The sequence below is a fragment of the Trachypithecus francoisi genome, unplaced genomic scaffold (assembly GCF_009764315.1).
Source record: "Trachypithecus francoisi isolate TF-2019V2 unplaced genomic scaffold, Tfra_2.0 Lachesis_group10, whole genome shotgun sequence".
Classification (NCBI taxonomy): domain Eukaryota; kingdom Metazoa; phylum Chordata; class Mammalia; order Primates; family Cercopithecidae; genus Trachypithecus; species Trachypithecus francoisi.
In genome coordinates this window covers 125,483,008-125,507,806 of record NW_022681455.1, presented here as the reverse complement: position 1 = coordinate 125,507,806, position 24,799 = coordinate 125,483,008, and the positions used below count along the sequence as shown (strand labels likewise).

Here is a 24,799-nt window from a genome sequence, read left to right as displayed (position 1 = left end):
GCCTACCCCCAAGTCATGATGATATTCTCCTATATCATTTTTTATTTTTTTCTTGAGACAGAGTCTCACTCTGTTACCCATGCTGGAGTGCAATGGCACAATCTCGGCTCACTGCAACCTCTGTCTCCCGGGTTCAAGCGATTCTCCTGCCTCAGCCTCCCGAGTAGCTGGGATTACAGGTGCCCGTCACCATACCCGGTTGATTTTTGTATTTTTAGTAGAGATGGGGTTTCACCATGTTGGTCAAGCTTGCCTCGAACTTCTGACCTCAGGTGATCCACCCACCTTGGCCTCCCAAAGTGCTGGGATTACAGGCAAGAGTCACCGCGTACGGCCAATTAGCTGGCTTTTCTCTTACTCCCTAGCAATGAGCAGCTGAGCTTGACGGAGTAGAAGTGAGGAGCTCCCTGTCCCTTTGCAGACATGCGCCAGCAGGCAGAGAATGAGCCGTAGGGGCTGACTAGGGAGGCATCAGGAAGTGCAAGAGAAGAGCAGGCAGGGGAGCAAGATGCAAACCATCATGTCCAAGAAGCCTCAAGACAAGCCTCACACCTTCCCCCCTTCACCAACATGGCGAAACCCCGGAAAAGGCAAATATTAAGTTATTCTAGAAAAGCACAAACCTGATGTGTCCACCAAAAATGCCGGTGATTGGAGTCTGAACAAAATCCGCCTGGCGGGTGACGGAAGTCTTGTTCCGGGGGCCCACTTGCTCCCACTCATCCTCGCTTCCTTCACCTTGTTCTTCCTGCTCCTCTTCAGTGACTGAGTGGTTTTTGGGGCCATTGGAAATCGTAAGTTCTGAAAAGGAGAGCATCTACTTAGACTACTATTTACAACAAGAATAGCAAAAAATAAAAAGGCACAGATCTGTCAACTGTAGCCTTGAAAATGAAATCAGGGTGTGTTCTACATTAAGAGCCACGGCAACCAATCACACAGGCATAACGCCGCTGGATCCATGACAACCAATCGCAACAGGCGCAACGTCACTGGATCCACGGCAACCAATCGCAACACGTGCAACGTCACTGGATCCACGGCAACCAATTCCAACAGGCGCAACTCCACTTGATCCACGGCAACCAACGGCAACAGGCGCAAGGCCACTGGATCCACGGCAACCAATCACAAAAGGTGCAATGCCACTGGATCCACGGCAACCAAGTGCAACAGGCACAACGCCACTGGATCCACGGCAACCAAGTGCAACAGGCACAACGCCACTGGATCCACGGCAACCAATCGCAACAGGCGCACCACCACTGGATCCTTGCTTACATAAACTCCTAGAAAAGACATTCCTGGGATTGACTGGAGAAATCTGAAGATGCTCTGCAAAGTCGGTATTACCATGTCATTACAGTTGGTTTTCTCAGTTAGATAAGGGACTGTGGTTATGCAGGAGCAGATTCTCAGGGGATGCTTTAGCACCTGGGATGAACTAGACTGTTAGCTGCAACTTAACTTTGAATCATTCAGGGAAAATGTATGTGTATGTATGTATATACGGACGGATAGATAGGACAGATATAGTATATATATATATACAGTGTGTGTATAGCATCAGAAAATATGCTTAAAACTATACTCAGCAATTATAAAGGTATTCATCAAACGATTCTTTCAGCTTTTCTATATGCTTGATCATTTTCCTAATTAAAAGTTGAAGGAAAATAGCAGAAGTTCGGGATAAACTGTAATTTACCTAAATATAACCTTCTCGATGGTGTAAGTTATCTTAAGGAATAAATGCTATCTGAAGGGAAAATGACTGAGGGGCAGGGAAGCAACATAACACATGAGCATGCAACACTTGTTTACAGCGAACTCTTGCACAACTCTGTGGGGCAAGTGGACCATAACCTACTTTCATTATTTGGTGAGAGAAGCTTCTTTAGGTTCAACATTTCCTCATGAAGTCCATTTAGAATGAAGCCTAAGTATTCCTCAGCATCTTCTTGTCGACCCTGAAAAGGTCAAATATAATCACTTTAGTGTGAACTGATCACTGTCCAAGGCCTGCAGGACATACAGTACTTGCAAAGTCCAACCATGCCTCCTCTGAAATGGAAGATGTAAAAAGTATTTCCAAACAATGACATGATGACATGGGTTTTCCTTGCATAGCTGAAATCCCAAGAGTGGGAAGAAAACGAGAAACAGATTAAACACGTATCTCTAAATGAGGATTTTTATTATTTATACTTTTCTGTATTTTCAAAATTTTCTTCAATAAATATACATTACTTTTTTTTTTGAGACAAAGTCTCACTCTGTCACCCAGGCTGGAGTGCAGTGGTGCAACCTCGGCTCAGTGCAACCTCCATCTCCCGGGTTCAAGTGATTCTCCTGCCTCAGCCTCCCGAGTAGCTGGGACTACAAGCGTGTGCCACCATACCTGGCTAATATTCGTATTTTTAGTAGAGACGGGGTTTCGTCATGTCGGCCAGGCTGGTCTCCAACTCCTGACCTCAGGCGACCTGCCTGCCTTGGCCTCCCAAAGTGCTGGGATTACAGGCATGAGCCACCACACCCTGCCACATTGACTATCACAAAAAAGTCACTAAAAAAAAAAAAAAATCTGTCTTGGGTAAACGAAATAGAAGACGAAGAACTAGATGTCTAGGGCCAGTTCACTGTTCAACTACTGTTACCACTCGAGCAGTGAACTAAGCAGCCCTATGTCTGCTTCTGTCTTTGATGATGGACAACTACACGGGAAAGAACTCAAACTATATGTGGAAAAACTTCACTGATTTAAAACGTTAGTTGTTTTACACATACATCAGCAAAATCATTCACAGATGAGTCACCCAAGAGTTTAATAATCCCACATCAGGAGGGTTTGATTCTGTTACTTATCATCAGTTCATATTTCATTCTTCACAGCACAACTGCCTGTTCCAAGGCCCTGCAAATTGTTCTGTCTGAAGCATCTACTGCATTCAAGTTTACTTGCCCTCTCCAAATAGTAGACGTGGACAGCAGCTGTTCACGTGAGTGCATGCTCTGCACATGTGCAGCAAAGGGCAAACACTGGCACAGCCAAAGTGTGCTAAAGACTTTTCACAGCAGGCCTGGGTGGCTCTCCTTGGAAAGGCCTGCTTGCAACGTTGGCTGGTGTCTGGGAACTTGGTTTTCAGCAAGGTCCCCATCAGTCCAATAACTGATATGGGATTCTGCCTAAATTTCTTTGTGCAAGCAATGTGCTTTCTGCTAACACTTTTGCTTGTTTTGGGAGTTTGGACTTTTGGTTCAAGCTAGGCAGATGGTACCTATGGGACCAGCCCTCAGTAAAAACTCTGGACCCGGAGTCTGTAATGAGCTTCCTTGGGAGGCAGCATTTCACAGGTGTGGTCACAGTCTGGTGCTGGAACAGTTAGGCACAGCCTTCTGGCTGCACTGGGAGAGGAGTCTGGAGGTTTCCTTTAGGCCCTGCCTCATCTGTCCTTTCCCTTCCTGACTCTGCTTTGCATGCTTTTGCTGTCATAAACCATAGCCACTGGTGTACCAGCTTCTGCATTTTCTGAGTCCTTCCTGTGAATCACCCAAACCTCAGGGTGGTCTTGGGGAGCCCAACACATCCCATATTAATGTCACCTTAAAAAGATGCTTTTGTTCATAGCATTATCTCTGTGCATGATCCTAGAGGGGTTCCTGAGCACCCACTTTCTTTTGCCTCCAGCTGAGCTAGGTGGCCCCTCTGGATTCTAAGGCATCTCTGTATCTTTGTACTTCTCTTGTTGACTATTCATTTATCTCATTCCCTCACTGAGGGCAGAGGGCCTTTATTCCATTTATTTATTTATTATTTACACTTTATTCCATTCCATTCCCTAATACCATGTTCCCCGTTACTTGGGAAATAATTCCAAGCCAATACCAAAAGTTGCATTATAAACATTTAAAGAGCTTAAAAATCTATGCTGCCCCTGGTGGTATCCTGCTACGATGCCCTCGACACTCACTCTTCTTCAAAGCAAGGAAGCTTTAAGTAAACTTGACCTAAATGGCATTTTCTCAACCAGTTTTCTCTCTGAATACATCTCCCTAGGCATCATTTCAACTGCTTGTACTGAGTCATCACCAACTCAGTCTGGGAGGGAAGAAATGCTTCAGTTAACTGTGCTAAGGGTGGCTCAATTCACTCTCAACAGCCCCAGGGCCTTTTATAAGGGCACCCTGGCTCCTTGGTCCCATGCCTGTAGTAACAAAATATATGATTTAAAAAAAAATTTAGGTAAAGGACTCAAGTACATCAAATAGCTACTAAAGCCTATAAGTATGATGAAGACATAAGCTCATCTGAATACTGCCATCATTCCAGGCCCAATGCACTCCACTCTACCCGTGGCATATAGTGCAGTGGTTAAGAGAGCTCTCTTGAAAGCTGGGTTCTGCCATGCACATTAGCTATATGACCTCAGACAGTGGATTCACTTCTCTTAATTGTAACAAGGAGATCATAATCATACTTTATTCACAAAGTCGACTAAGTTAATATACGTAAAGTACTGACAGCAATGCTTGGTGCGCCATAAAAGTTATCCGAGCAAGGTCAGATGATGAAGAGTGTGAGCAAGGCCACTCTTCAATTCATCCAAGCAATGGACTCTATTATAAACCTACATCTACTTACAGCACTGGAGACAGAGGGCAAATATCAAATAAGCAACAGTTACCACACAAACACTGGAAAAAAAGGCAACACTTGATACTAGCAACATCAGAGAAGTCTCAAACCTTTTCAGACAGGCTTGACTTGTTAACTGTCAGGAGTCTGTAAATATATGTGGGCTCAAAGGCAGCTCCTGGGCGAATGTCCCTCACGATTTTATCTCCAAGAGCTGCAATGGAAACAGGACACAGGTTTTCCTAACTACAGTGAAGTCACAAATGATGAAAAAAGCAACATCATCAAAATTCCCCCACCTCCCACCCGGCTGAATGCTGAGAATGGCACAGGTGTAGACATTTTCTTCCCACCATGAATAAATTTACCAAATTTAAGTCATCTGTCTCCACAACTCCCAATATGTAATAGCATCAACAAAACTCATTTTTACTAACCTTGTCGGGGTTTTGGAGGTACTGGCATATTAGTAAACTCATTCATTAGCCGAACACTAAACATGGGGAAAAAACGTTAAATAGTGCAGTTTTAAACAGTATATATATATTTTTACTAAAGACCTTTGATGGCTAAGTAGAATATCAGCTATACGAGTATAGTAGATTTTAGGTAACCAGTGCTGTAATACCTAGTGAACTCAAGTCTTTTCTATATGCATTTTTGGTCTATTTTAAGTGATATATGCTGGTAAACACTAAAATATTTTCTACTGAATCTAAAGAACACAGATAAACAATGCTCCAATTCCATTTCTGGTTAACTTCCACATAAAATCACGAACAGTCTATTTTTTATAAAAGACAAAATTACAGGACTCACTGGCAGGAAATCAAGAGCTTTACTAAACTATTTCAATTCTAATTGTCAGAGGGGAAAAAACCCCCACCACATAACACATCTTTCACCACCTTACTTACAAGCTGTCTATCATGGGTGTTGACGTACAAGGCCTTTGCACTTTGGAATACAGAGGAATGAACTTCATCAGGTGGTACATCGGCGGGCAAGCAACCAGTGCCTGCAGTGTCTACATAGTGGCAGTAAGGAAGCGTAAAGGAAATGAAACAGACACACCACATTTCCTAAAGGCATGTTTCGCACCAAGAACATCTCTAAAAACCTAAGTAAGTTAAGGACATTGAACTACTTAGACATGTCACCACAAAAAGGAATAAACCAAATCATTACTAGGGTAACTGTCCTGTGATGTCCATATGAGGATCTACGAAGCAGTCAATCGTTTGTATTCAAGAACTTGACTTATCCAAGATAGTTCAATGCGTTAAAACCAAATTTCCAGTTGTAAGTGGCTGCTCTGCCCTATGATCTGTAACCACTCGAATGAGAGTCAGCTTGTCTGCAGCCCTCATTCATATGCCAACAGATCCTCTCTTTTAGAGGGAGACGGACTGCGGCCAGGAATAACCCTGTTTATCAGTAAGGTAGGCAGACCAAGTAATAATAAACCAGGCTTGTGGATTCAAAGGCAGGGCTAGATGGCCCATGGAGGCTGAACGAAGTCACATGCACCCAAAGCAGGGAGAGCTGCAACACGCTGGCCTTGCGGACGGTGTCCAGGAAGGATACAGCATTAATGTAGCACCAGTTCCCTTTATTGATCAGCCCGCGGGGTTGCAACGACACTGGTTTATGGATTAGGGTTACATTCTCCAGTAACTCTGAAAGAGGGAAGAAGCGTATTTCAGAAATCAACATCTAGTGAAGAATATTCAAATCATTTCATATGCTCTACTCTGGGAGAGCATTTAAAATCCCTTCAACAAAGCACATATCCAAAGAAAATGCATACTGATAAGGCTTCATTCAGTTCAACATCAAGTACGCTACTTAATTAAAACTTTTTTGAAATTAATCTTTTCCCTCAAACAGCAACATTTAATCTTCCTGGGGGGAACAGAATTACGGAACACAAGAACTACCTATTTTAATGAGAAACAAAAAAATGTGAACACAGTATCATTATTAGAGAACAGATTTGAGAGATACAGCCTTTTTTCCTTAAACACTGTTAGCCAGGTGTGTCTCATCAGCAGCAAGGCGTCTCAGACACTAGACAGAAAGATGTCTGGGCAGAACCTGCGTCTCAGTCCTCTCTGCATCCCCAGCATCTAATGCTGACCCTACACATCACTGCGCATGTTCAATGGCTGTTCAGGGAGTCAAGATATTCCTTTCAGAGACAATAGTCTCCTACGAATTAAACTGTCCACTAGAAATCCAATTTAGCAACTGTTTTATACACTGTAATTCCCTTATTCGATTTACAAACACGCTGCTTAGCCTCAGGTTCACCCTGAGTGGACATCACTCTTTTTCTGTATTAAAACAGCTGCGAATGTCATCTTTATAGAATTAACCATCAGAAATGCTTTAAAACAAGGTCTCCCCCTGTCCCACTATGAATCTTCTAATGGTGATGGCTACAATTTATAAACTCTTCTACACTTAGCACGTTCTTTACAATTTACAAATGTTAACTGGCTGGACTTAATCCTTAGTAATTTAGGAGTACCACCACCTTGCCCCTTTGGTTACCACCACCAAAAAAGAAACTGAGGCTCCCAAAGACTGACTAACTTACCTGTGATCACACAGGAGCCAGGTAGCATAGCCAGGGCCTCAACTTCATAATCTGTAGCCAATCCACACTGTCTCCTTTACTTTTAAATTGTACACTAATCATATAACCCACAAATAGATACAACTACTATGTACCAACAAAAATAAAAATTCATGTAAAAATAAAGTACAATAGGCCGGGCGCGGTGGCTCAAGCCTGTAATCGCAGCACTTTGGGAGGCCGAGACGGGCGGATCACGAGGTCAGGAGATCGAGACCATCCTGGCTAACATGGTGAAACCCCATCTCTACTGAAAAAAAAAAAAAAAAAAAAAAAAAAAATACAAAAAACTAGCTGGGCGAGGTGGCAGGCGCCTGTAGTCCCAGCTACTCAGGAGGCTGAGGCAGGAGAATGGCGTGAACCCGGAAGGCGGAGCTTGCAGTGAGCTGAGATCCGGCCACTGCACTCCAGCCTGGGAGACAGAGCAAGACTCCGTCTCAAAAAAATAATAATAATAATAAAGTACAATAAATAAACGATTTGTATATAGGAAAAAAAAACCAAAATGGCATACATTTGATACTAGCATCCACGTAAAGCATGGCTCAAAAAAAAGCTTTTCTTTTCCAAACTACATTGTACTGGCAGATCCCAGACTTCGGCACTAATCGAATGAAGAAATTAATTTGCAAAATTCAACACACACACACACCCCCTCTCATTCCCTCCTTCCTGTGAGAATAAATGTCCTCTTCCTTCTAACTGGAGAAGCGTAGGGCATCATTTCTGCATAGCTCTTCTTCTGTAGAAAGGGAAACATTACAGAGTCTGTGCAATGTGTTCAGTTAGACTAAGTCTGCAAAGCTCCTCTCTGTCTTTAAATGGACTACAGAACTGGGCCTTGAAATAAATGAATAACGGATCAGTGACGAACTGAACCCCAAGCCTGCATGTGACGACACCCAGCAGAGACAGCGCCTGTCATGTGGGGGACACTGTGCTAGAAGCTTTGCGTATCTTATTCATCATTATCATAACAACCCTACTGTCAGAGACAGCTACCACCCCCATTTTACAGACGAGAAAACTGAAGTCACATACCAGCTGAAATGACCTGTGAACCTGGGTCTACCTGACTCAAGAGGTTGAGCCCTTTCCTCAATATGTAAGGGGCTTCACTCAACAATCCCTTTTATTCCAAGGTTTCAGATACTTACTTTTCCCCACAGGCTTAAAGTCTATTTACAGTGGATTTTTACATTTGTCTTTAAACCATAGCATCACAACAGTCTATCATTTCTAGTGTGTGCCACAGAACAGCTACTAATAGAATCACAGTGTTAAAAATGTGCGTTTTCAAAGAACCATCAATGATGTAAAGGCATAGTGTCTCAAATAAAAACTCCAGCATGGTTCCAACAAGTCTTTGCCATAGTATTTTTATATCAAATTGACATTTTTTTTTTTAACCTAACCTTAAGACTCAAAACCTGCTATCTTTCTAACATAGAAACCTTTGTTTTTTTGAGACGAGTCTTGCTCTGTCACCCAGGATGGAGTGCAGTGGTGCGATCTCGGCTCACTGCAACCTCTGTGTCCTGGGTTCAAGTGATTTTCCTGCCTCAGCCTCCCATGTAGCTGGGATTACAGATGTGCACCACCACGCCCAGCTAATTTTTGTATCTTTAGGAGAGACAGGGTTTCACCATGTTGGCCAGGCTGGTCCTGGAACTCCTGAGCTCAAGTGATCCACCTGTCTTGGCCTCCCAAAGTGCTTGGATTACAGGCGTGAGCCACGGCGTGGGCACCGGGTAAGCAAGGAACAGAGATGAATGCGAGATGGTCCTGCCCTAGGCGAGCTCGCAGACCAGTGCAGGGACAAACTGTGATGTCCCTGGCTCCAAACACACACTGTACAGGCTAAGCTGAAGGCGTGTTGGGGGATGGGGGAAGGATGCTTAGCCGAATCCAAGGGCTGCAGAAACTCTGGAAAGGTCAGGGGCTGAAGACACCAAATGGAAGCTGAGGAAGAAGAGAGATACTAGAAGGTTCTCACTGGCTGGGGCAGCAGTGCTATCCAGCTAGAGCAGGAATACAACAGGATGAGCAGGTTATTTTTTGTTTCATGTGGTGATGAGTTCAGTTTTAGAGATGTTGGTAAAAGGTACCCAGATGACACCAGTAAATAGTATATTTATATCCAAAGACCAGCAAGTGACTGATTTTTTTTTTTTTTTTGAAACAGTATCACTCTGTTGCCCAGGCTGGAGTGCAGTGGCACCATCCTGGCTCACTCCAACCTCCGCCTCTGGGTCTCAAGCAATTCTTGTGCCTCAGCCTCCCAAGTAGCTGGGACTACAGATGTGTGCTACCACACCCAACCATAATTATTATTTTAGAGACAGGATCTTGCTCTGTTACTCAGACTGGCGTGCAGTGGCGAGATCACGGCTCACTGCAGCCTCAATCTCCCTGGTTCGACAGATTGATAATCACACAAACACACGCACAGGTCCCCAGAGTACGGGGCTGGAAGGGTCGAAAAGCGAGAAGCGTGCAGGGGCAGCGTGTAGGAGTGAAGACAGCAAGTGGAGGCTGCTCAGCCAGAAGCTGGGCTGAGGAAGGAGACAGGATCACGGGGGGCAAGAAGCTAGGGATCCAGGAAGATGCAAAGTTTCTGGGTGGGAGAAGGAGTGAAAGAGCAACTTTGGTTTTCTTGATGATATGGGAGGAAAGGTCTTCTAGGGCAGAGTCAGGGTGAAGATGCCAGAGGTGGTTGAGACAGTGCTTGAAGACATTCATTCCTGTTTAGCACTGATACTGGAAGGAAATGAAGGAAGCCACCAGAGCCAGGCATACAAGATCTGCCTGAAACTTCCCTTCCTTGTTGACCCGTTCGAACAGACTCAAAAACATGCTTTAAGAGTGGAGGCTAACTCCACTCTTAAAAGGAAAGCAGGTGCAGAGCAATCAAGAACTGGCTGCACTAAGCTCTGTCTGAAAACATAGCTTTTTTTTTTTTTGAGACAAAGTCGAGAGACAGAGTTTTTGCCATGTTGACCAGACTGGTCTTGAACTCCTGGCCTCAAGCAATCTGCCCGCCTCGGACTCCCAAAGTAGTGGGATTACAGGTGGGAGCCACTGTGCCTGGCCTCCTTTCATGTTCTTAACTGAGTTACGTGCCCAGAATAATCTGCATGGCCTGGAAGCTTGACCATTCAATCTCCATGCAATCAGAGGATATATAAATAAACTATAAACCAACTTTTTTCCAGCATTTATTTGTGAAACAGTGTGAACTGGTCAGACAGAAACCTTTAGTTTCTACCTCAACCATTCCCTTAAATCGATGCCAGCTTCCAGTTTGCTTATTTTGAGGCGCAGGCAGGTTAAAAAGCAGTTTCACTGTTTTTCTTCCATAGTGTTAAAATCAAGTCTTCTAGCATCACCCAGTGGTTTGTTCAATAACTGCAAGGAACAACATTTCAGACACACATCTACAAAAGCCAATGAGCACCACCTCTGAAACAGCAGAACAAATGGACCCTCAGGAGATGTAGGAGGGAATGTACTCCACCAGCTTTTCTTCCAGCCTTTGACACTCTTTGAAAGGCCATTCTGGTACAATGTTGTTAAACGTAGAATAAACCTTTACAGACTTGGAAAATATGGAAGACACACTGATAAACCTAGATTTTTCTTAATGATTATTCCGTTATTCTAGAAAAATTTTATCTAGTGGCAAGTCTTTCATAAACTAAAATACCCTATCATTCTGTTATTAGTCTCTTACAATGATCCTAAATCCTAATCTCAGAGTAAGACCGACAGAAGGCACTCAAGATTCTCCACACTGTCTCCACGGTAGCCAACCTCATCACCGCCTACCTGACATTAGTGGTGTGTTGCTCAACAAAGTCTGCCCCATCTAAGGTAACAGAACTTGACGGGCTTCTGTATCCTCAGCCTGTTACTGCCATCCCTACTAGCTGCATGAGGCCTCCCCTCCTTGCTTTCTTCCCTCAACACCCCTCTGCCAATGATCACTTCTCTCTACAAACAGTTGCCATCTGTTCCTTTCTGATCTTATGCCTCAGACTACCCTGAAGGCAAGGCCAATCATTACTCCAACCAGACAGTGTGTGGCATACAGTAAGTTCTCATTAGACAGTAATACAGGATGAATTAAACATCTGGAGATTAAAGTTGTTGGTTATGGCAAATGACTCCATTCATATTTGTTAGAAATGACTCAACAGACTTTAAAGGTCATTTAGCTCCTGGTCCAGAAAGTCTAAATGACAGCTCCCGAGAAGACGCACAGTAAAAGGCAAGGGCCCAGGCACACCAACCAGGAAGACAGGGTTCACACCCTGGCTCTGCCACTTCATTCATTTTGCAACCTGCGGCAGATCACTCCTCACCCGAACAGATAAGGAGCTGCACCATGCTCAGCTATGGCAAAGACGAGCACGCGTGTAAATACATGAGCAGACCACTCCAGGTATGACGGTCAGCTCACTACAGACATCAGAATCCCCCCTAGAAAATAAAGAGCTAATAGAGGTGGAAGGAGAAGGGAAAAGCAAATTAATTTATGTAAGCGTTTGAGAAAACCAACAACTTTCAGCATCTCAAGAGAAAATGTTAGCCCAACTTCCTTAAAATCTGGACAAGTTTTAAACATCTTGTCATATTAAAGATGTATTAATAAAGTTCTATTTCAGGCCTGGTGTGGTAGCTCATGCCTGTAATCGCAACACTTTGGGAGGCTGTGGCAGGAAGATCACTTGAGTCCAGGAATTCCAAGACCAGCCTGGACAACACAGTGAGACTCTGTTGCTACAAAAAAAATTTTTTAATTAGCTGGACACGGTGGTATCTGCCTGTAGTCCCAGCTACTCAGGAAGCTGGGGCAGGAAGACCACCTGTGCCCAGGAGTTCAAGGCTGCAGTGAGCTATGATCATGCCACAGCACTCCAGCCTGAGTGACAGAAAAAAAAAATTTTTTTTTTTTAAAACAAAGCTCCATTTTAAGAGGAATGATTGTAAGAAATGAAAATTAAATACTTATTGTCAAAGATGTTCTCTTAAGATCCAAACACTCAAGAAACAGTTACGGTCCAGTTTTGTAACATATCACATGTACATCAAGCCTTCCATCCTGACTCATTTCAATAACCATAAACTGGAGGAGACACTAACGCTTTACGAAGTTCATGAGTTCCTTTTCTCCCTCGTGGTGAAAGAACAGAGGTGCAGAAGCAGTTTCAATTCCTCCTAAGACTGGGCTGAATTATGTTCAAGTGAATGAATCCTACTGTTATCATTCAAACGTCAGGTCTTATGGACAAGCCAGAACTAATACCACTTCCAAATTTCTAATATCATTCTTCACTCTTACTTAATTAAATTCCTCTTTCAACATCAACATTTTCATTTACTATTTTATTCCTAGCCTAAAGTCCAATACACACTCTAATTATGGAGGTTAAAAGAATCAAAATGAGGGAGGCGGGCCACCAAGGATAGAGGACAGGGAATTTCTAGGTTGAAACTTTAAGTCTGACCTGCATTCCCAAGTCATTGCCATTGGTGTATCTATTTTACCTTCTTTTAGGGCATATAATCAGAAGTCGGTTGTAATAACAAACTTTCCCCAGAAGCCTTCTTTTCAATTCATCATGGTTGGTATAATTTACTGCTTAGCTGTTCAGAGAGCAACTTTAGGAAGATGGCCTCCCAAACCCATCTATGTCACAGGAGTTGGTGGCACTGCCTAGAACAATGTGTGTGAAAAGGCACAAAATGCCAGAATGACTCATAGAAGACACAAAATTGAAACCCATAGTTCACTTTTGTAGTAACTCACATTAAAAGGCTGATCTGAAATTTCACTCTTATGAAATCTGCTGACATACAGAAAAATGGAGTTGCTTAATAGTCTTTTTTTTTTTTAATGTTAAGACATACATGGTAGATGGTAGTTCACAAGGGCTGCCACAAATCAGCCCACTGAAATTGTTTATCAACTCAAAGGCAATACTAGCATCATAAACTTTTATGTTATTATAAGCTATGATTATTCTTACACATATTTTATACATCAAATTCTGTTTTCCTAAAGTTAGGACTTAGAGGTCACGTTGCCATCGAAAATCCATGAAAACGCAAGGTGCGGAACTCTGATTCTTAGGGCTCAATAACTGGTCCGTAATCGACATTCTGGTGGTGTTGACCTGCTTTTCTGTCATCTTCCTAACTGTCCAGAACATTCTCCAAGTGCTTTTCTTTTCCTCATTACCATCAATTTGGAAGAACACACATATCTTAGTTACCTAACCAGATGAAGGACAGCAAAGTGACCAAAATGTACCACTACCCATTGGCTGCAGATCAACTTATGTTTCTGAAGTGGAAAGATGTATAATAAATGTGAGGATACAAACATCGAATCAGATGTGGACTAAACTCTCAATCCACAAGGGTGGATCCCTGTAAACGGGTGCCATGCCTTTTTAACTCAGATCATGTCGCATGACTACTGCCTGTGTACTTTTTGAAGAGGAATGCAAAATATCTGAGAAACCATTTCCCCCAAGGAGGGGGTGAAAGGATATGCGTGATTTATAAACTGCCAAAATAAAAGATCAGTTTTAGGATACACAGCCATGCTTAATGACGGGAATATGTTCTGAGAAATGTGGCATTAGGCAATTTTGTCATTGTGGGATCAAACGCCTAGATAGTATAGCCAACTACACACCTAGGCTATATGCTAGAGCCTATTGCTCCTAAGCTACAAACCCGTACAGGATGTTGTGAACTGAATATTGTAGGCATCTGTAACACAACTCACTGGTCACTAGAAATTGTTTAGCTCCATCATAATCTTATGGCGCCACCGTGGTACATGCGGTCTGTTGTTGACTGAAACATCATTAAAGCAGCACATAACTGTATTTTCATTTACACTTAAATAAACACGGACAGGGGAATTCATTCGAGAAGACCCAAATTGTAATAACTTTGTTTCTCGATCCAATACCTTTTAGGTATAAAACCACTGTGCAAAATCATATAAACAGGTTTGGACTAACAATTCATAATAAATGACATTGCTAGATACTTCAACGCAATGTTTTCAGAGCTGTTCCAGAGTTCAGTTTTCCTAATTCTCTCTCACTGGAATTTTAACTTATTTTATCCGGCAGTTGGCCACTCTCCTTACCCACCATTATTTATATTCTGTTAAAACGAAATACACTGTTGCATAATTTTGAAAGCAAAACATCCAATACAAACTTGCTCTACTTGTGATGTGAAAGCATCTGATACAATTCAGTCTAGTATCTGAGGAATGTTCCTTAGTAAAGACCCAGGAAAAGTACAACGTTCACTAAAAGTATATGTTCAATTTCAAACATGACATGTTCAGTCAATTCCAAAGTATCTGTGCTAATGAGGGAAGCAGCAGCAAAGGCACTCCCCATGTGTCTGCCATACTCACTCTTAAAACAAGGGTGCCGTGTTTCGCAACTACTTTCAAACACAAGCTATTAAGTTTTGGGGTTTTCTTGAGACAGTCTCACTCTGTTGCCCAGGCTGGAGTGCAGCGGTACAATCTCGGCTCACTGCAACCTCCAACTCCCAGGTTCAAGCTATTCTCCCGCCTCAGGCTCCTCAGTAGCTGGGATTACAGCCACGAGCCACCACAACCATCTAATTTTTATACTTTTAGTAAAGACGGGATTTCGCTATGTTGGCCAGGCTGGTTTTGAACTCCTGGCCTCAAGTGATCTGCCCACCTCAGCCTCCCCAAAGTGTTGGGATTACAGGCGTGAGCCACTATGCCAGGCTGTATTAAGACTTTCAAGTTTCCTTTTGTTGACTCCTACTGAAAAACGGCAATCATCTCCTCTCAGACCAGTCACTGAAACACAGATCCCTCTCCAACCCTCGGCAAGACAGGCCTTTTGTGTTTAGATCCATCCTTCCCTTGAGGCTAAAGGAAGTCACTGAGTGTTCAGTTCACTTGCTTTCCCCTGGCGTGTCCTTCTCCTCTTAAAGAGCAGTTTACACTTAAAAAACAGCCAATGGAAGAAAATGCTGACACATAACCTACACCCAGAAGATGGCCTTGCCACCAAGATCCAAGTAGAACCCATTAAAGTGGATAGTTTAAGAGTAATCAAGAGTTTAATGTATTTCATTTCCAAATGCTTTATATGTGATTCTTTTTCTTTTAGTCGATCTGCCTTCTTAATTTCACTTCTGATAGCATAAAAACTAGTTGGCATTTATTAAGCAGGCTTAACGATAGGGGAAATAGTCCAGAAATGTGGGTATTTGAAACAAATAAACTTGAGACAAAAAATACACAAATTACTCTAGCATTTTGTGTGGGTATAATTTTTTTTTTTCTTTTTTTAAAGAGACGGGGGTCTCAGTATGTTGCCCAGGCTGGCCTCAAACTCCTAGGCTCAAGCGATCCTCAAGCCTCAATCTCCACACTATCATGCCTGGCAGAAAGGAATACATTTAATGTCTAAATCATTCCCCACTGCCTCTTTCGCAAAAGTTAATAACACAGATACCACTGTCTCAGTACAAACAGATACTAATGCAAGTCAAATTCTATTATAACTAACATCAAGAGATCTTTTAATGAAACTAGACTTTCACCCAGTTAAACGCTGCTTAAAATAAATGGGTCTACACTTAAAAAAAGTATGCCCACTAGGCCGGGCGCAGTGGCTCACGCCTGTAATCCCAGCACTTTGGGAGGCCGAGGCGGGCGGATCACAAGGTCAGGAGATCGAGACCATCCTGGCTAAATCGGTGAAATCTTGTCTCTACTAAAAATACAAAAAAAAAAATTAGCCGGGCGTGGTGGCGGGCGCCTGTAGTCCCAGCCACTCAGGAGGCTGAGACAGGAGAATGGCGTGAACCCAGGGGGCGGAGCTTGCAGTGAGCCGAGATAGTGCCACTGCATTCCAGCCTGGGCGACAGAGCGAGACTCCATCTCAAAAAAAAAAAAAAAAAAGTATGCCCACTAAAGGGAATTTGTGGTAGTGGATCTGACTTGTAACAAATTGAGTATATTTTAGCACTTTTATAAAGTAAATCCCTAAGTAGGAGAATAAAACAACAAAAAGTTCAAACAATGCCATTCTCCCTAAGCCCTATATGATCCCAAGAGTTATTTAATGTGACTCTACTGCTCTACTATTTTACGAGAATCCTCAAACTGTCAGCAATTACATGCTGTATATCACATGTATACATGTGAAGGCTCAACAAACAGGCTGAAAAGAATTACGTATTTTTAAAGAAGCTACACGTTTGCTCAGAAAATTAAAACATCTTCATAACTGACCTAACCAAAATAGGATTAAAAAAATAATCTGTTGGGGAGGGATTTACACTATGTCCATACAAAAATAATTACGTGGACTGTGTGTGGCAAGGCTTTCGTCTACTACCAGTCATTAAGAGGCTCTTCAGTGTTTGACAAAGCTACTTCAATTAGACTTTAACATAAACAGAGCATAACTATTTATCAAACTATATTTAAAGTCGTATGACTAAGCAGAATGTTTTAAAACATTTAAAATGAAGCTTTCCTTTCTTATTTTAAATAAAGATTGAGAAAACCTCCCTAGGATGGGAGGTTTTCCTTTGTGGAGCTATTTTAGAAACAAAACTATAATGTTCTTGGCTGGGTGCAGTGGCTCATGTCTGAAATCTCAGCACTTTGAGAGGTGGAGGCAGAAGGATCACTTGAGGTCAGGAGTTCGGGACCAGCCTGGCCAACATGGTGAAACCCTGTCTCTACTAAAAATACAAAAGTTAGCTGGGAATGGTGGCAGGCGCCTAAAGTCCCAGCTAGTCGGGAGGCTGAGACAGAAGAATTGCCTGAACCCAGGAGGAGAAGGTTGCAGTGAGTTGAGATTACGCCACTGCACTCCAGCCTGGGTGACAGAGTGAGACTCCCTCTCAAAAAAAAAAAAATTCTCATGACTTCTAACTTAGAATGCATTTTTAGGAGCACCCCACCATGCATTTCTCATTATAGGTTAAAAATAAAGTTTTAACTTAGTAATCTATACAAAAGGCTTACACAATCTATCTTACAATATCAGTCCTTGCAATAAACACATCCTGAACACTGTGTTAAAGAAATTACCTGGCCTGAGTGCAGTGGCTCACGCCTGGAATCCCAACACTTTGGGAGGCTGAGGCGAGCGGATCACTTGAGGTCAGGAGTTTGAGGCCAGCATGGTGAAACGCCGTTTCTACTAAAAATCCAAAAAAAAAAAAAAAAAAAAATAGCTGGACGTTGTGGCATGTGCCTGTAATCCCAGCTACTTGAGAGGCCGAAGCAGGAGAATCACTTGCACCCAGGAGGCAGGGTTGTAGTGAGCCAAGATCGAGCCTCTTGCACTACAGCCTAAGCAACAGAGTGAGGCCGCATCTCAAAAAAAAAAAAAAAAATCACCTTGCTTTAAGAAATATATATGAGGCCGAGCGCGGTGGCTCAAGCCTGTAATCCCAGCACTTTGGGAGGCCGAGACGGGCGGATCACGAGGTCAGGAGATCGAGACCATCCTGGCTAATACGGTGAAATCCCGTCTCTACTTAAAAATACAAAAAAAAAACTAGCCGGGCGACGAGGCGGGCGCCTGTAGTCCCAGCTACTCGGGAGGCTGAGACAGGAGAATGGCGTAAACCCGGGAGGCGGAGCTTGTAGCGAGCTGAGATCCGGCCACTGCACTCCAGCCTGGGTGGCAGAGCAAGACTCCGTCTCAAAAAAAAAAAAAAAGAAAAGAAATATATATGAAGCCCAAAATAACGATGTATGGCCTATTATTTCCTCATTTTAAGAGAACTTCAGAGCAACAAGAGTACCTGAGATAATGTATTTTGTATAAGGAATAAAATACTCTTAAAAAAATGTATACATTGCTTGCTATCATCCTACTGCCATCCAAAGAATGTGTTTTAGTTCTTACACAATTCTGACCCTCCACAGAAGGGTGTGCATTTGGCAGCTTGCTGCTACATCCTGGTAATGAAGGTTGTCAGGCCGGGCGCAGTGGCTCATGCCTGTAGTCCCAGGACTTCGGGAGGCCGAGACGGGCGGATCACGAGGTCAGGAGATCGAGACCATCCTGGCTAACACGGTGAAACCCCGTCTCTACTTAAAAAAATACAAAAAACAAGCCGGGTGAGGTGGTGGGCGCCTGCAGTCCCAGCTACTCGGGTAGCTGAGGCAGGAGGATGGCGTAAACCCGGGAGTGAGCTGAGATCCGGCTACTGCACTCCAGCCCGGGTGACAGAGCGAGACTCCATATCCAAAAAAAAAATGAAGGTTGTCAAATGTTCCAAAAGGTCACATCAGAAAGTATTACCGAAAGCCTAAACGAAACAGCTTATTTTAACTTGGCTGCTAGGGGAAGAATCTGAGGATCCGGCTACCAAGCTTAGTAGAATCCACCCTGATGACACAGCTTCTGCTTCTTCAGCAGGTACAGCCACGGGCAGCGTAACAGCGTTTCGGTCAACGATGGACCGCGCAGATGATGGTCCCACAAGATTCTAAGGGAGCTGAAAATGCCCTGCTGCCTAGTGACGCCTTGATGCTCCTGACCCTGTTCGGGCCCAGGCTAATGCTTGTGTCTTAGTTTTTGAGTTTAAAAAGTTAAAAACTAACTTTAATAGAAAAAAGCTTATAGAATAAGAATAAAAAGGAAGGAAATATTTTTGTACAGCTGCACAGGGTGTGTTTCAAGCTCGGTGTTCTCATGAGTCAAAAAGTTTAGCATTTTTAATTTGAAAGCAAAATAAACAGTAAAAAGGTTACAGTAAGCTAAGGTTAATTTCTTATTGAGGAAAAATGTGTAAATGAACGTAGTACAGCCTCAGTGTACGGTGTTTATAAAGCTCGGCTTTGCTCAGTACTGTCCTGGGCCTTCACATCCACTTCGCACTCATCACTGACTCACTCACCCAGAGTCACTCCAGTCTTGCAAGCTCCATTCATGATGAGTGCTCTGTACAGGGGAAGCATTTTTCATCCTTTATACCCTACCTATACTGTATCTTTTCTATGTCTAAATGGGTTCAGGCACACAAATACTTAGCACTGTGTTACAGCTGCCTACAGCACTCAGTAGTGACATGCTGGACAGGGAGCAACAGGCTGCACCACTAGCCGAAGGCGCTACCATCTGTATTTGTGTAGTGCCCTCTGACGTTAACACGTACATCTCAGAGCACACATCCATCGTTACGCAACATGTGGCTGTGTGAGCACACATACCTCTTTCATACCGTGCTGTATTTCTGACTTCCTACTGTAACTTTTTAAAACAATCTGTGAATTATGCAGCTTTCTATTTTTATTGTAATTGTTTTTACCTTGGAGCCTCAGCACTTTGAAATAAAATATTAACTTTGGGCTGAACTCTTAACGTTATTCTCTTCCTTTCAAGAGCTGACCTTGATTTATCAAAATTCTGAATAGAATCCATTTACTCAATGGAAAACAGGCATAAAAACAAAAACATGTTATTTCACAAAATGCTTTCTTGTATCTTAAGAAATATAAAAAGGAAGGAGCACACAGTGAGTACAAATCAGGATTATCATACCAAAGGTATCTCACAGAAAAAATCCATTATACATTCACACTGTGGAGCAGAATTACTTGAACAAAAGGCAAGAAATGGAAATGTAACTTGTCAACAGAAAAGAACTGCTAACAGACATGGATCTTTCATTTAACTTAAAGTTACGACAACCCTCTCCTCCCATTTGTTTCTATATTGTCTTACTTCTAGAGAACATTTAAGACATAGGCATTCTTCAGACATTGCTACTCACGCACAGGTAATCTAGCACTGTTATGGGTAACACTCTAACACCGCAGTCTATAAGACCAGTTGATGAGGTCTGTTCCCATCTTCACTCTAGATTTGTATCTTTTCAACTATACCTGCAATCTTTATGGCTACGGGATCCTCTGAAACTGGAACAAGCCCTTCTTTGACTTCAACCTGCTTTTCAGAAACCAGGGGAGAGATGGCGGGAGGGGAATACTTAGTTTCCACATAGGCCATCGGCGAGGAGGAAGAGGGCTTAGAATCGTGAAAGAGACTGGCCCAGGACTTGGGCTGGCTGACAGGAAGGGTGCCTGATGCAGAGCCTATGCCGTCAGCCGGAGGTGATGCACTCTCGGGTTTGGTTGGGTCCAAGTCTATGCTTTCCGTGGTGTGCAACTCCACCCCATTAGTAGCTGTGCCCTCACCCGAGGATTCAAGTATTTGTCCATTAGCAACTCCAAGGTTTTCAGTAGTATCGGTACCAACGCAGGGCTGAGCCCCAGCTGTCCTTGACAGGGTGTCTCTGCCAGCCTCTGCAGGGAAGCAGGACTGACCAAAATCAGCCCCGGGGCTCCCCTCCGGCTGCCCTGCAGTCCTGGTGTCACTGCCGAGTGCTCCGGGGAAAGGACTGTCAGGCACAGTGTCACTGACAGAGTCCGTGGAGTTCTGGGGGCTGTTACAAGTCCTGGGCGTAACTGACGGGGGCATGTCACCCATAAATTCTGCATCCTCTGCACTGACACTGTTCGGGACTGCTGAACTGGCATGGCCATTGACCAGGGCTTCTGTGGAAATACGATCATCACCGCCATCTTTCAAATAGCTGTAATACCCAGGTGGCCGCTTTTTCTTCTTTTTACGCTCCCTTTGTCCAAGACCACCGGAGACACCATCATTTTCCAAAACTTCCGCCTCCACATTAGAACTTCCATCCAAAGCGAGGGCAGAGCCTGGGTACTGGCAGTCGATGGAGTCATAGCTTGCTTCTTTAGTGATACCATCAGGGGTTGTTTTGGAAGTTGTACAACCGAGAATAAATTCAGGGGCCTGAGGGTTCAGTGTGCTTGAAATACTGTAGCTGGGGGTTCTCGGCAAAGTGTCACTGGGTTCGATGACTTCATTGACACCAAACTCAATTCTCTGATATTCTTGTCCTATTTAGAAAACAAACTATTAGTTAAGAACACAGTTCTACAAACTCTAAGTACCAGTAATTACTCACTTTCTCTTTGAAAATGAAAACCTTAAATTCTCTTCCTAATCAACAAATCTATTACGTCCTTTACTTATGTGGAACAATTTGCTGAAAAAGAAACTATAAAACTATTTAATTTGGGGATATGAAAAGCAGAAGCCTGTACTTACCTTCCTAGCTAAGGAAGGCTTTCAGAAGGTAGAAATTAAAATAAATTTGTAATAAAAAGCAAGTAATATTTTGCCAGTTTAAAAATATCCCTCAATGGAATCTGACTTTCTGATAGCTCCCTTATGCCTGAGATAAAGGAATATGTATTTTGGACAATTTAAATTTTGAAAGATCATGACAACTAACTTAGGGACTTAAAACACGGTTAAATCAGCTTCTCTAGGTAACGTGATTTGATTAATTCCAAAAACACAAACTACGCAAAGAACCCTATATATACTGGATAGGAGAAATTAGAAAGTATAAATTTAAAAACAAAAAAAGATGCCAAAAAAAGATTCAACAACAACAACAACAGAGAATCCTATATATAAAGGCGCACTTCAGAGCACTCTTGAATTCTCCATCTCTTGGTCTCCTCCACTGGTAACCTTCCATTAAGTCTGAAAAGTGGCCCTGACATGAACACACACGAATATCCCCTAAATAAAGCCACACTGGATTAACTCCATGGGTGGTAAAGCCTTCCGAAAACACCAAAAGAAAAAGTTAGAATTGTGAACTTTTCACTATCTCTTGGGAAGCCTTCAGTACTTCCTTCCCAGGTAACCACAATCCACATATTTCATTCATGCTAAGACAGATGTATTTTTATAGTTTATATCTCTGAAATTAGGTTAAGTTTTAGAATCAATTTTGTCTTTCAGCAGACATCAAGCATCAGTGTCACCTTATATTTGACAAAAAGTTACGCATTTTGAAGTTAAGGGAAGGACACATGCCTTCTATTTCATCTTTAATGCATAGCTAAAGATTTCTTCCAGGCTAGCATTAAGGGGCCCATTTTTTTTCGAGGCATGTATCTCAAGAAAAGAAACTAATACCCAAAGAACGGTGTTCTACTGCAGAGAACTGAATATATTTTACCTTGGAAGGACCCCTAGAAGTCTTTTTGTAGAAGAAAAAATACAGACCCTGAGAAGGGCCAGTTATGTGCAAGTGAGTGGGCAGGAGCCTGGAGCTAAACAGCCTCCTGAATCTTTGTATGCTTTGGAATCACCGCCCCTCACTGTGGGGGGTGGGGGTGGTGGCAGCACAATCCTGCCCCAACAACAGCAAGTTCCAAAGAACACTGATGACGACTGCACCTAACAGCAAGTTCACGTATAAAGTCATAACCATCTAATTCCTTTGGCTACTATTTAAATTTTGTTTCCTTACTTTGAAAAGAATTATCCAGGGGAACTGAATTTAATATCATACCTAGGGGCTGACGGTCCATTTTGGTTCCAGGCATCCCCTACTCCCTGGTGTTCTGGGGCTCTCAAGACTCCTTGGATTGAAACGAGTGTGCCTGGGGCAGAACACTCACGTGGAGCCTGCCCTTTGAAGGCTGTGAAATCACATTCGAAACTAGAATGTGTTGTGTCATTCTGCTTATGCAAGACTGATTATTTCTAAGACACAGATGTGCTGTCCACATCTCAATTCTCAATCTTATCAGAACATAAAACATTCTAGAACGTGATGTAATGTGAACAGAACTATTTCAGTATGTTACAGTTAGTATCAAACATTTACTCAATACCATGTTTGATCATCTCACTAGAAGGCGGATTCCTAGCCAGCACAGTTCCTCTTATCGAGGACCACTCACAATGGAAGCACGTGCCTTGCACCGCATGGCGGAGAGCTCGGAGCCCAATCTGCCAGGCAGATGAAGCGCAGGAAGGCCTGCATGCTTGGCTTCAACAACCCAATCAACACATGAGGAAGATGGAAACTCAACACTCAGGTAATGCAGGCAGAGGGTCATAAAACCATGAATCCTAACACAGCATTTCTCCAAAGCTGCTCACTGCAGTACATGCAGTAGAGTGGTCTGGACTATAAGGCAGGGGGTGAAGGAGGGAAATATACAGAGATTAGTAACACAAGGGCCCTGCTCAGAGAATTCACATTTATTAGGGAGACAAATACAAACAACTGAGAATGAAAACATGGAGGGAGGGGAGAGAAGGCTGTGAATAGCTCTAGAAAAAGGATTCTTCTGGACGCAGGAAACAGTGAACAACTTCCATCAGAAACCAGAGAGGTCAGTGGAACTTGATGGATCACTGAATTGGTAAGGGCAGGGTGAAGGAGTGGTACCTCAAGCTTCAGGAACATCTCAAATAGCCAGTGCTTAAGGTGAAGGACACCCATTCACCTTGATGTGATTAATACTTGCTGTATGCCTGTATGAAAATACCTCATGTATCCCATACATATATATACCTACTACGTCCCTACGAAAATTAAAATATAAAAAAATTTAAAAACACAAAAATAGAAAAGGCCGAGGTGTAAAAGGGAAGCCACGATGAGGTGCCTCTGCAAAGGGCTTGCTGCAGCTGGAGATGGTAGGAGGGAGCAGAATAAAGTATCCTAAACCATTCATCCAACAAATGTGCTGAGGGCTTACGACATTCCAGATACTACAGGCACAGTGACAGACATAGAGAAATGGACCCTGCCATCAGCAGCTGAGCAGTCTGGAAAGGAAGGCAGGTCCATGACCGTACCCACAGGCTCTGTACAGTCGAACAGGCACTGGAAGAGAAACGAATGTCATGGAAACACGAGAGACCCAGAAAAGGCTGCAGAGAAAAGCGGGCCTGTCACTAACTGTGCAAGCTGGTGGCAAGATTCCAGTCGTGTTTTTGGCAGAAAAAAAGCAGGACTTAGAGGGAAGAGAGCAAAAAATGGAGAAAAAGGGCAAGAAGCAGTCACCGAAAAGGGCAGGCAGGCTGGAAGGAGGGAGTGGGAAGCAGAACTCCAGAGGCTGGGGGAGCTGGTGGTGCCTACAGCACAGGGAGGAGGGTGAACTTAAAGAAGTGATGTGCATGGGAAAATCAAGGCGCATTTGTAAGCACTGGATCCACACAAGCAGCGTGCTCACTACGTTCAAAGCACACAGTGACAGAGGAAGTCCCACTGACTCAGATGCCTGAGAGGCTGACATCAGCCGATTAAAAGGTGGCTCAGGTGGCTGAGCAGCCTGGCTTTCGGGTCCCTTGAGCTTCATTTATTTTATTACTTGTCCTAAGTTATTGTTAGATCTGCTCTTTCCCTTACAGTCTCCCACATTTCTTATAAATCTAAAATTTTAGACATAATCACTCCCTGATGTTACCAGAGATAAAACGTTTGGTTAGTCTTTTCAAGGTTTATACTGAGGCCTAAACTCTAACTAAAACCCCTTTCATAAGTCTGACCATGCTAACTAAACAGGGAATCCAAACCCCTAACTCGCAAAGAAAAAGTTTGGCATCAGTTTCCTGGAGGCC

At 43.1% G+C, this 24,799-nt stretch overlaps 1 protein-coding gene across 4 annotated transcripts in view; it reads right to left on the bottom strand.

Annotated features, from left to right (window-relative positions):
- USP10 (ubiquitin specific peptidase 10) overlaps positions 1–24,799 on the bottom strand; it is an 80,893-nt gene that overhangs the window by 15,291 nt on the left and 40,803 nt on the right. For all 4 annotated transcript variants that reach the window (XM_033219185.1, XM_033219183.1, XM_033219182.1 and 1 more), the window contains 7 exons: positions 20,218–21,258; positions 6,224–6,315; positions 5,554–5,663; positions 5,074–5,129; positions 4,747–4,850; positions 1,871–1,970; positions 624–801 (listed from right to left, as the gene is read on the bottom strand). In XM_033219185.1, the coding sequence (XP_033075076.1) occupies positions 624–801; positions 1,871–1,970; positions 4,747–4,850; positions 5,074–5,129; positions 5,554–5,663; positions 6,224–6,315; positions 20,218–21,258 (1,681 nt within the window). The remainder of the gene's footprint in view (positions 1–623; positions 802–1,870; positions 1,971–4,746; positions 4,851–5,073; positions 5,130–5,553; positions 5,664–6,223; positions 6,316–20,217; positions 21,259–24,799) is intronic.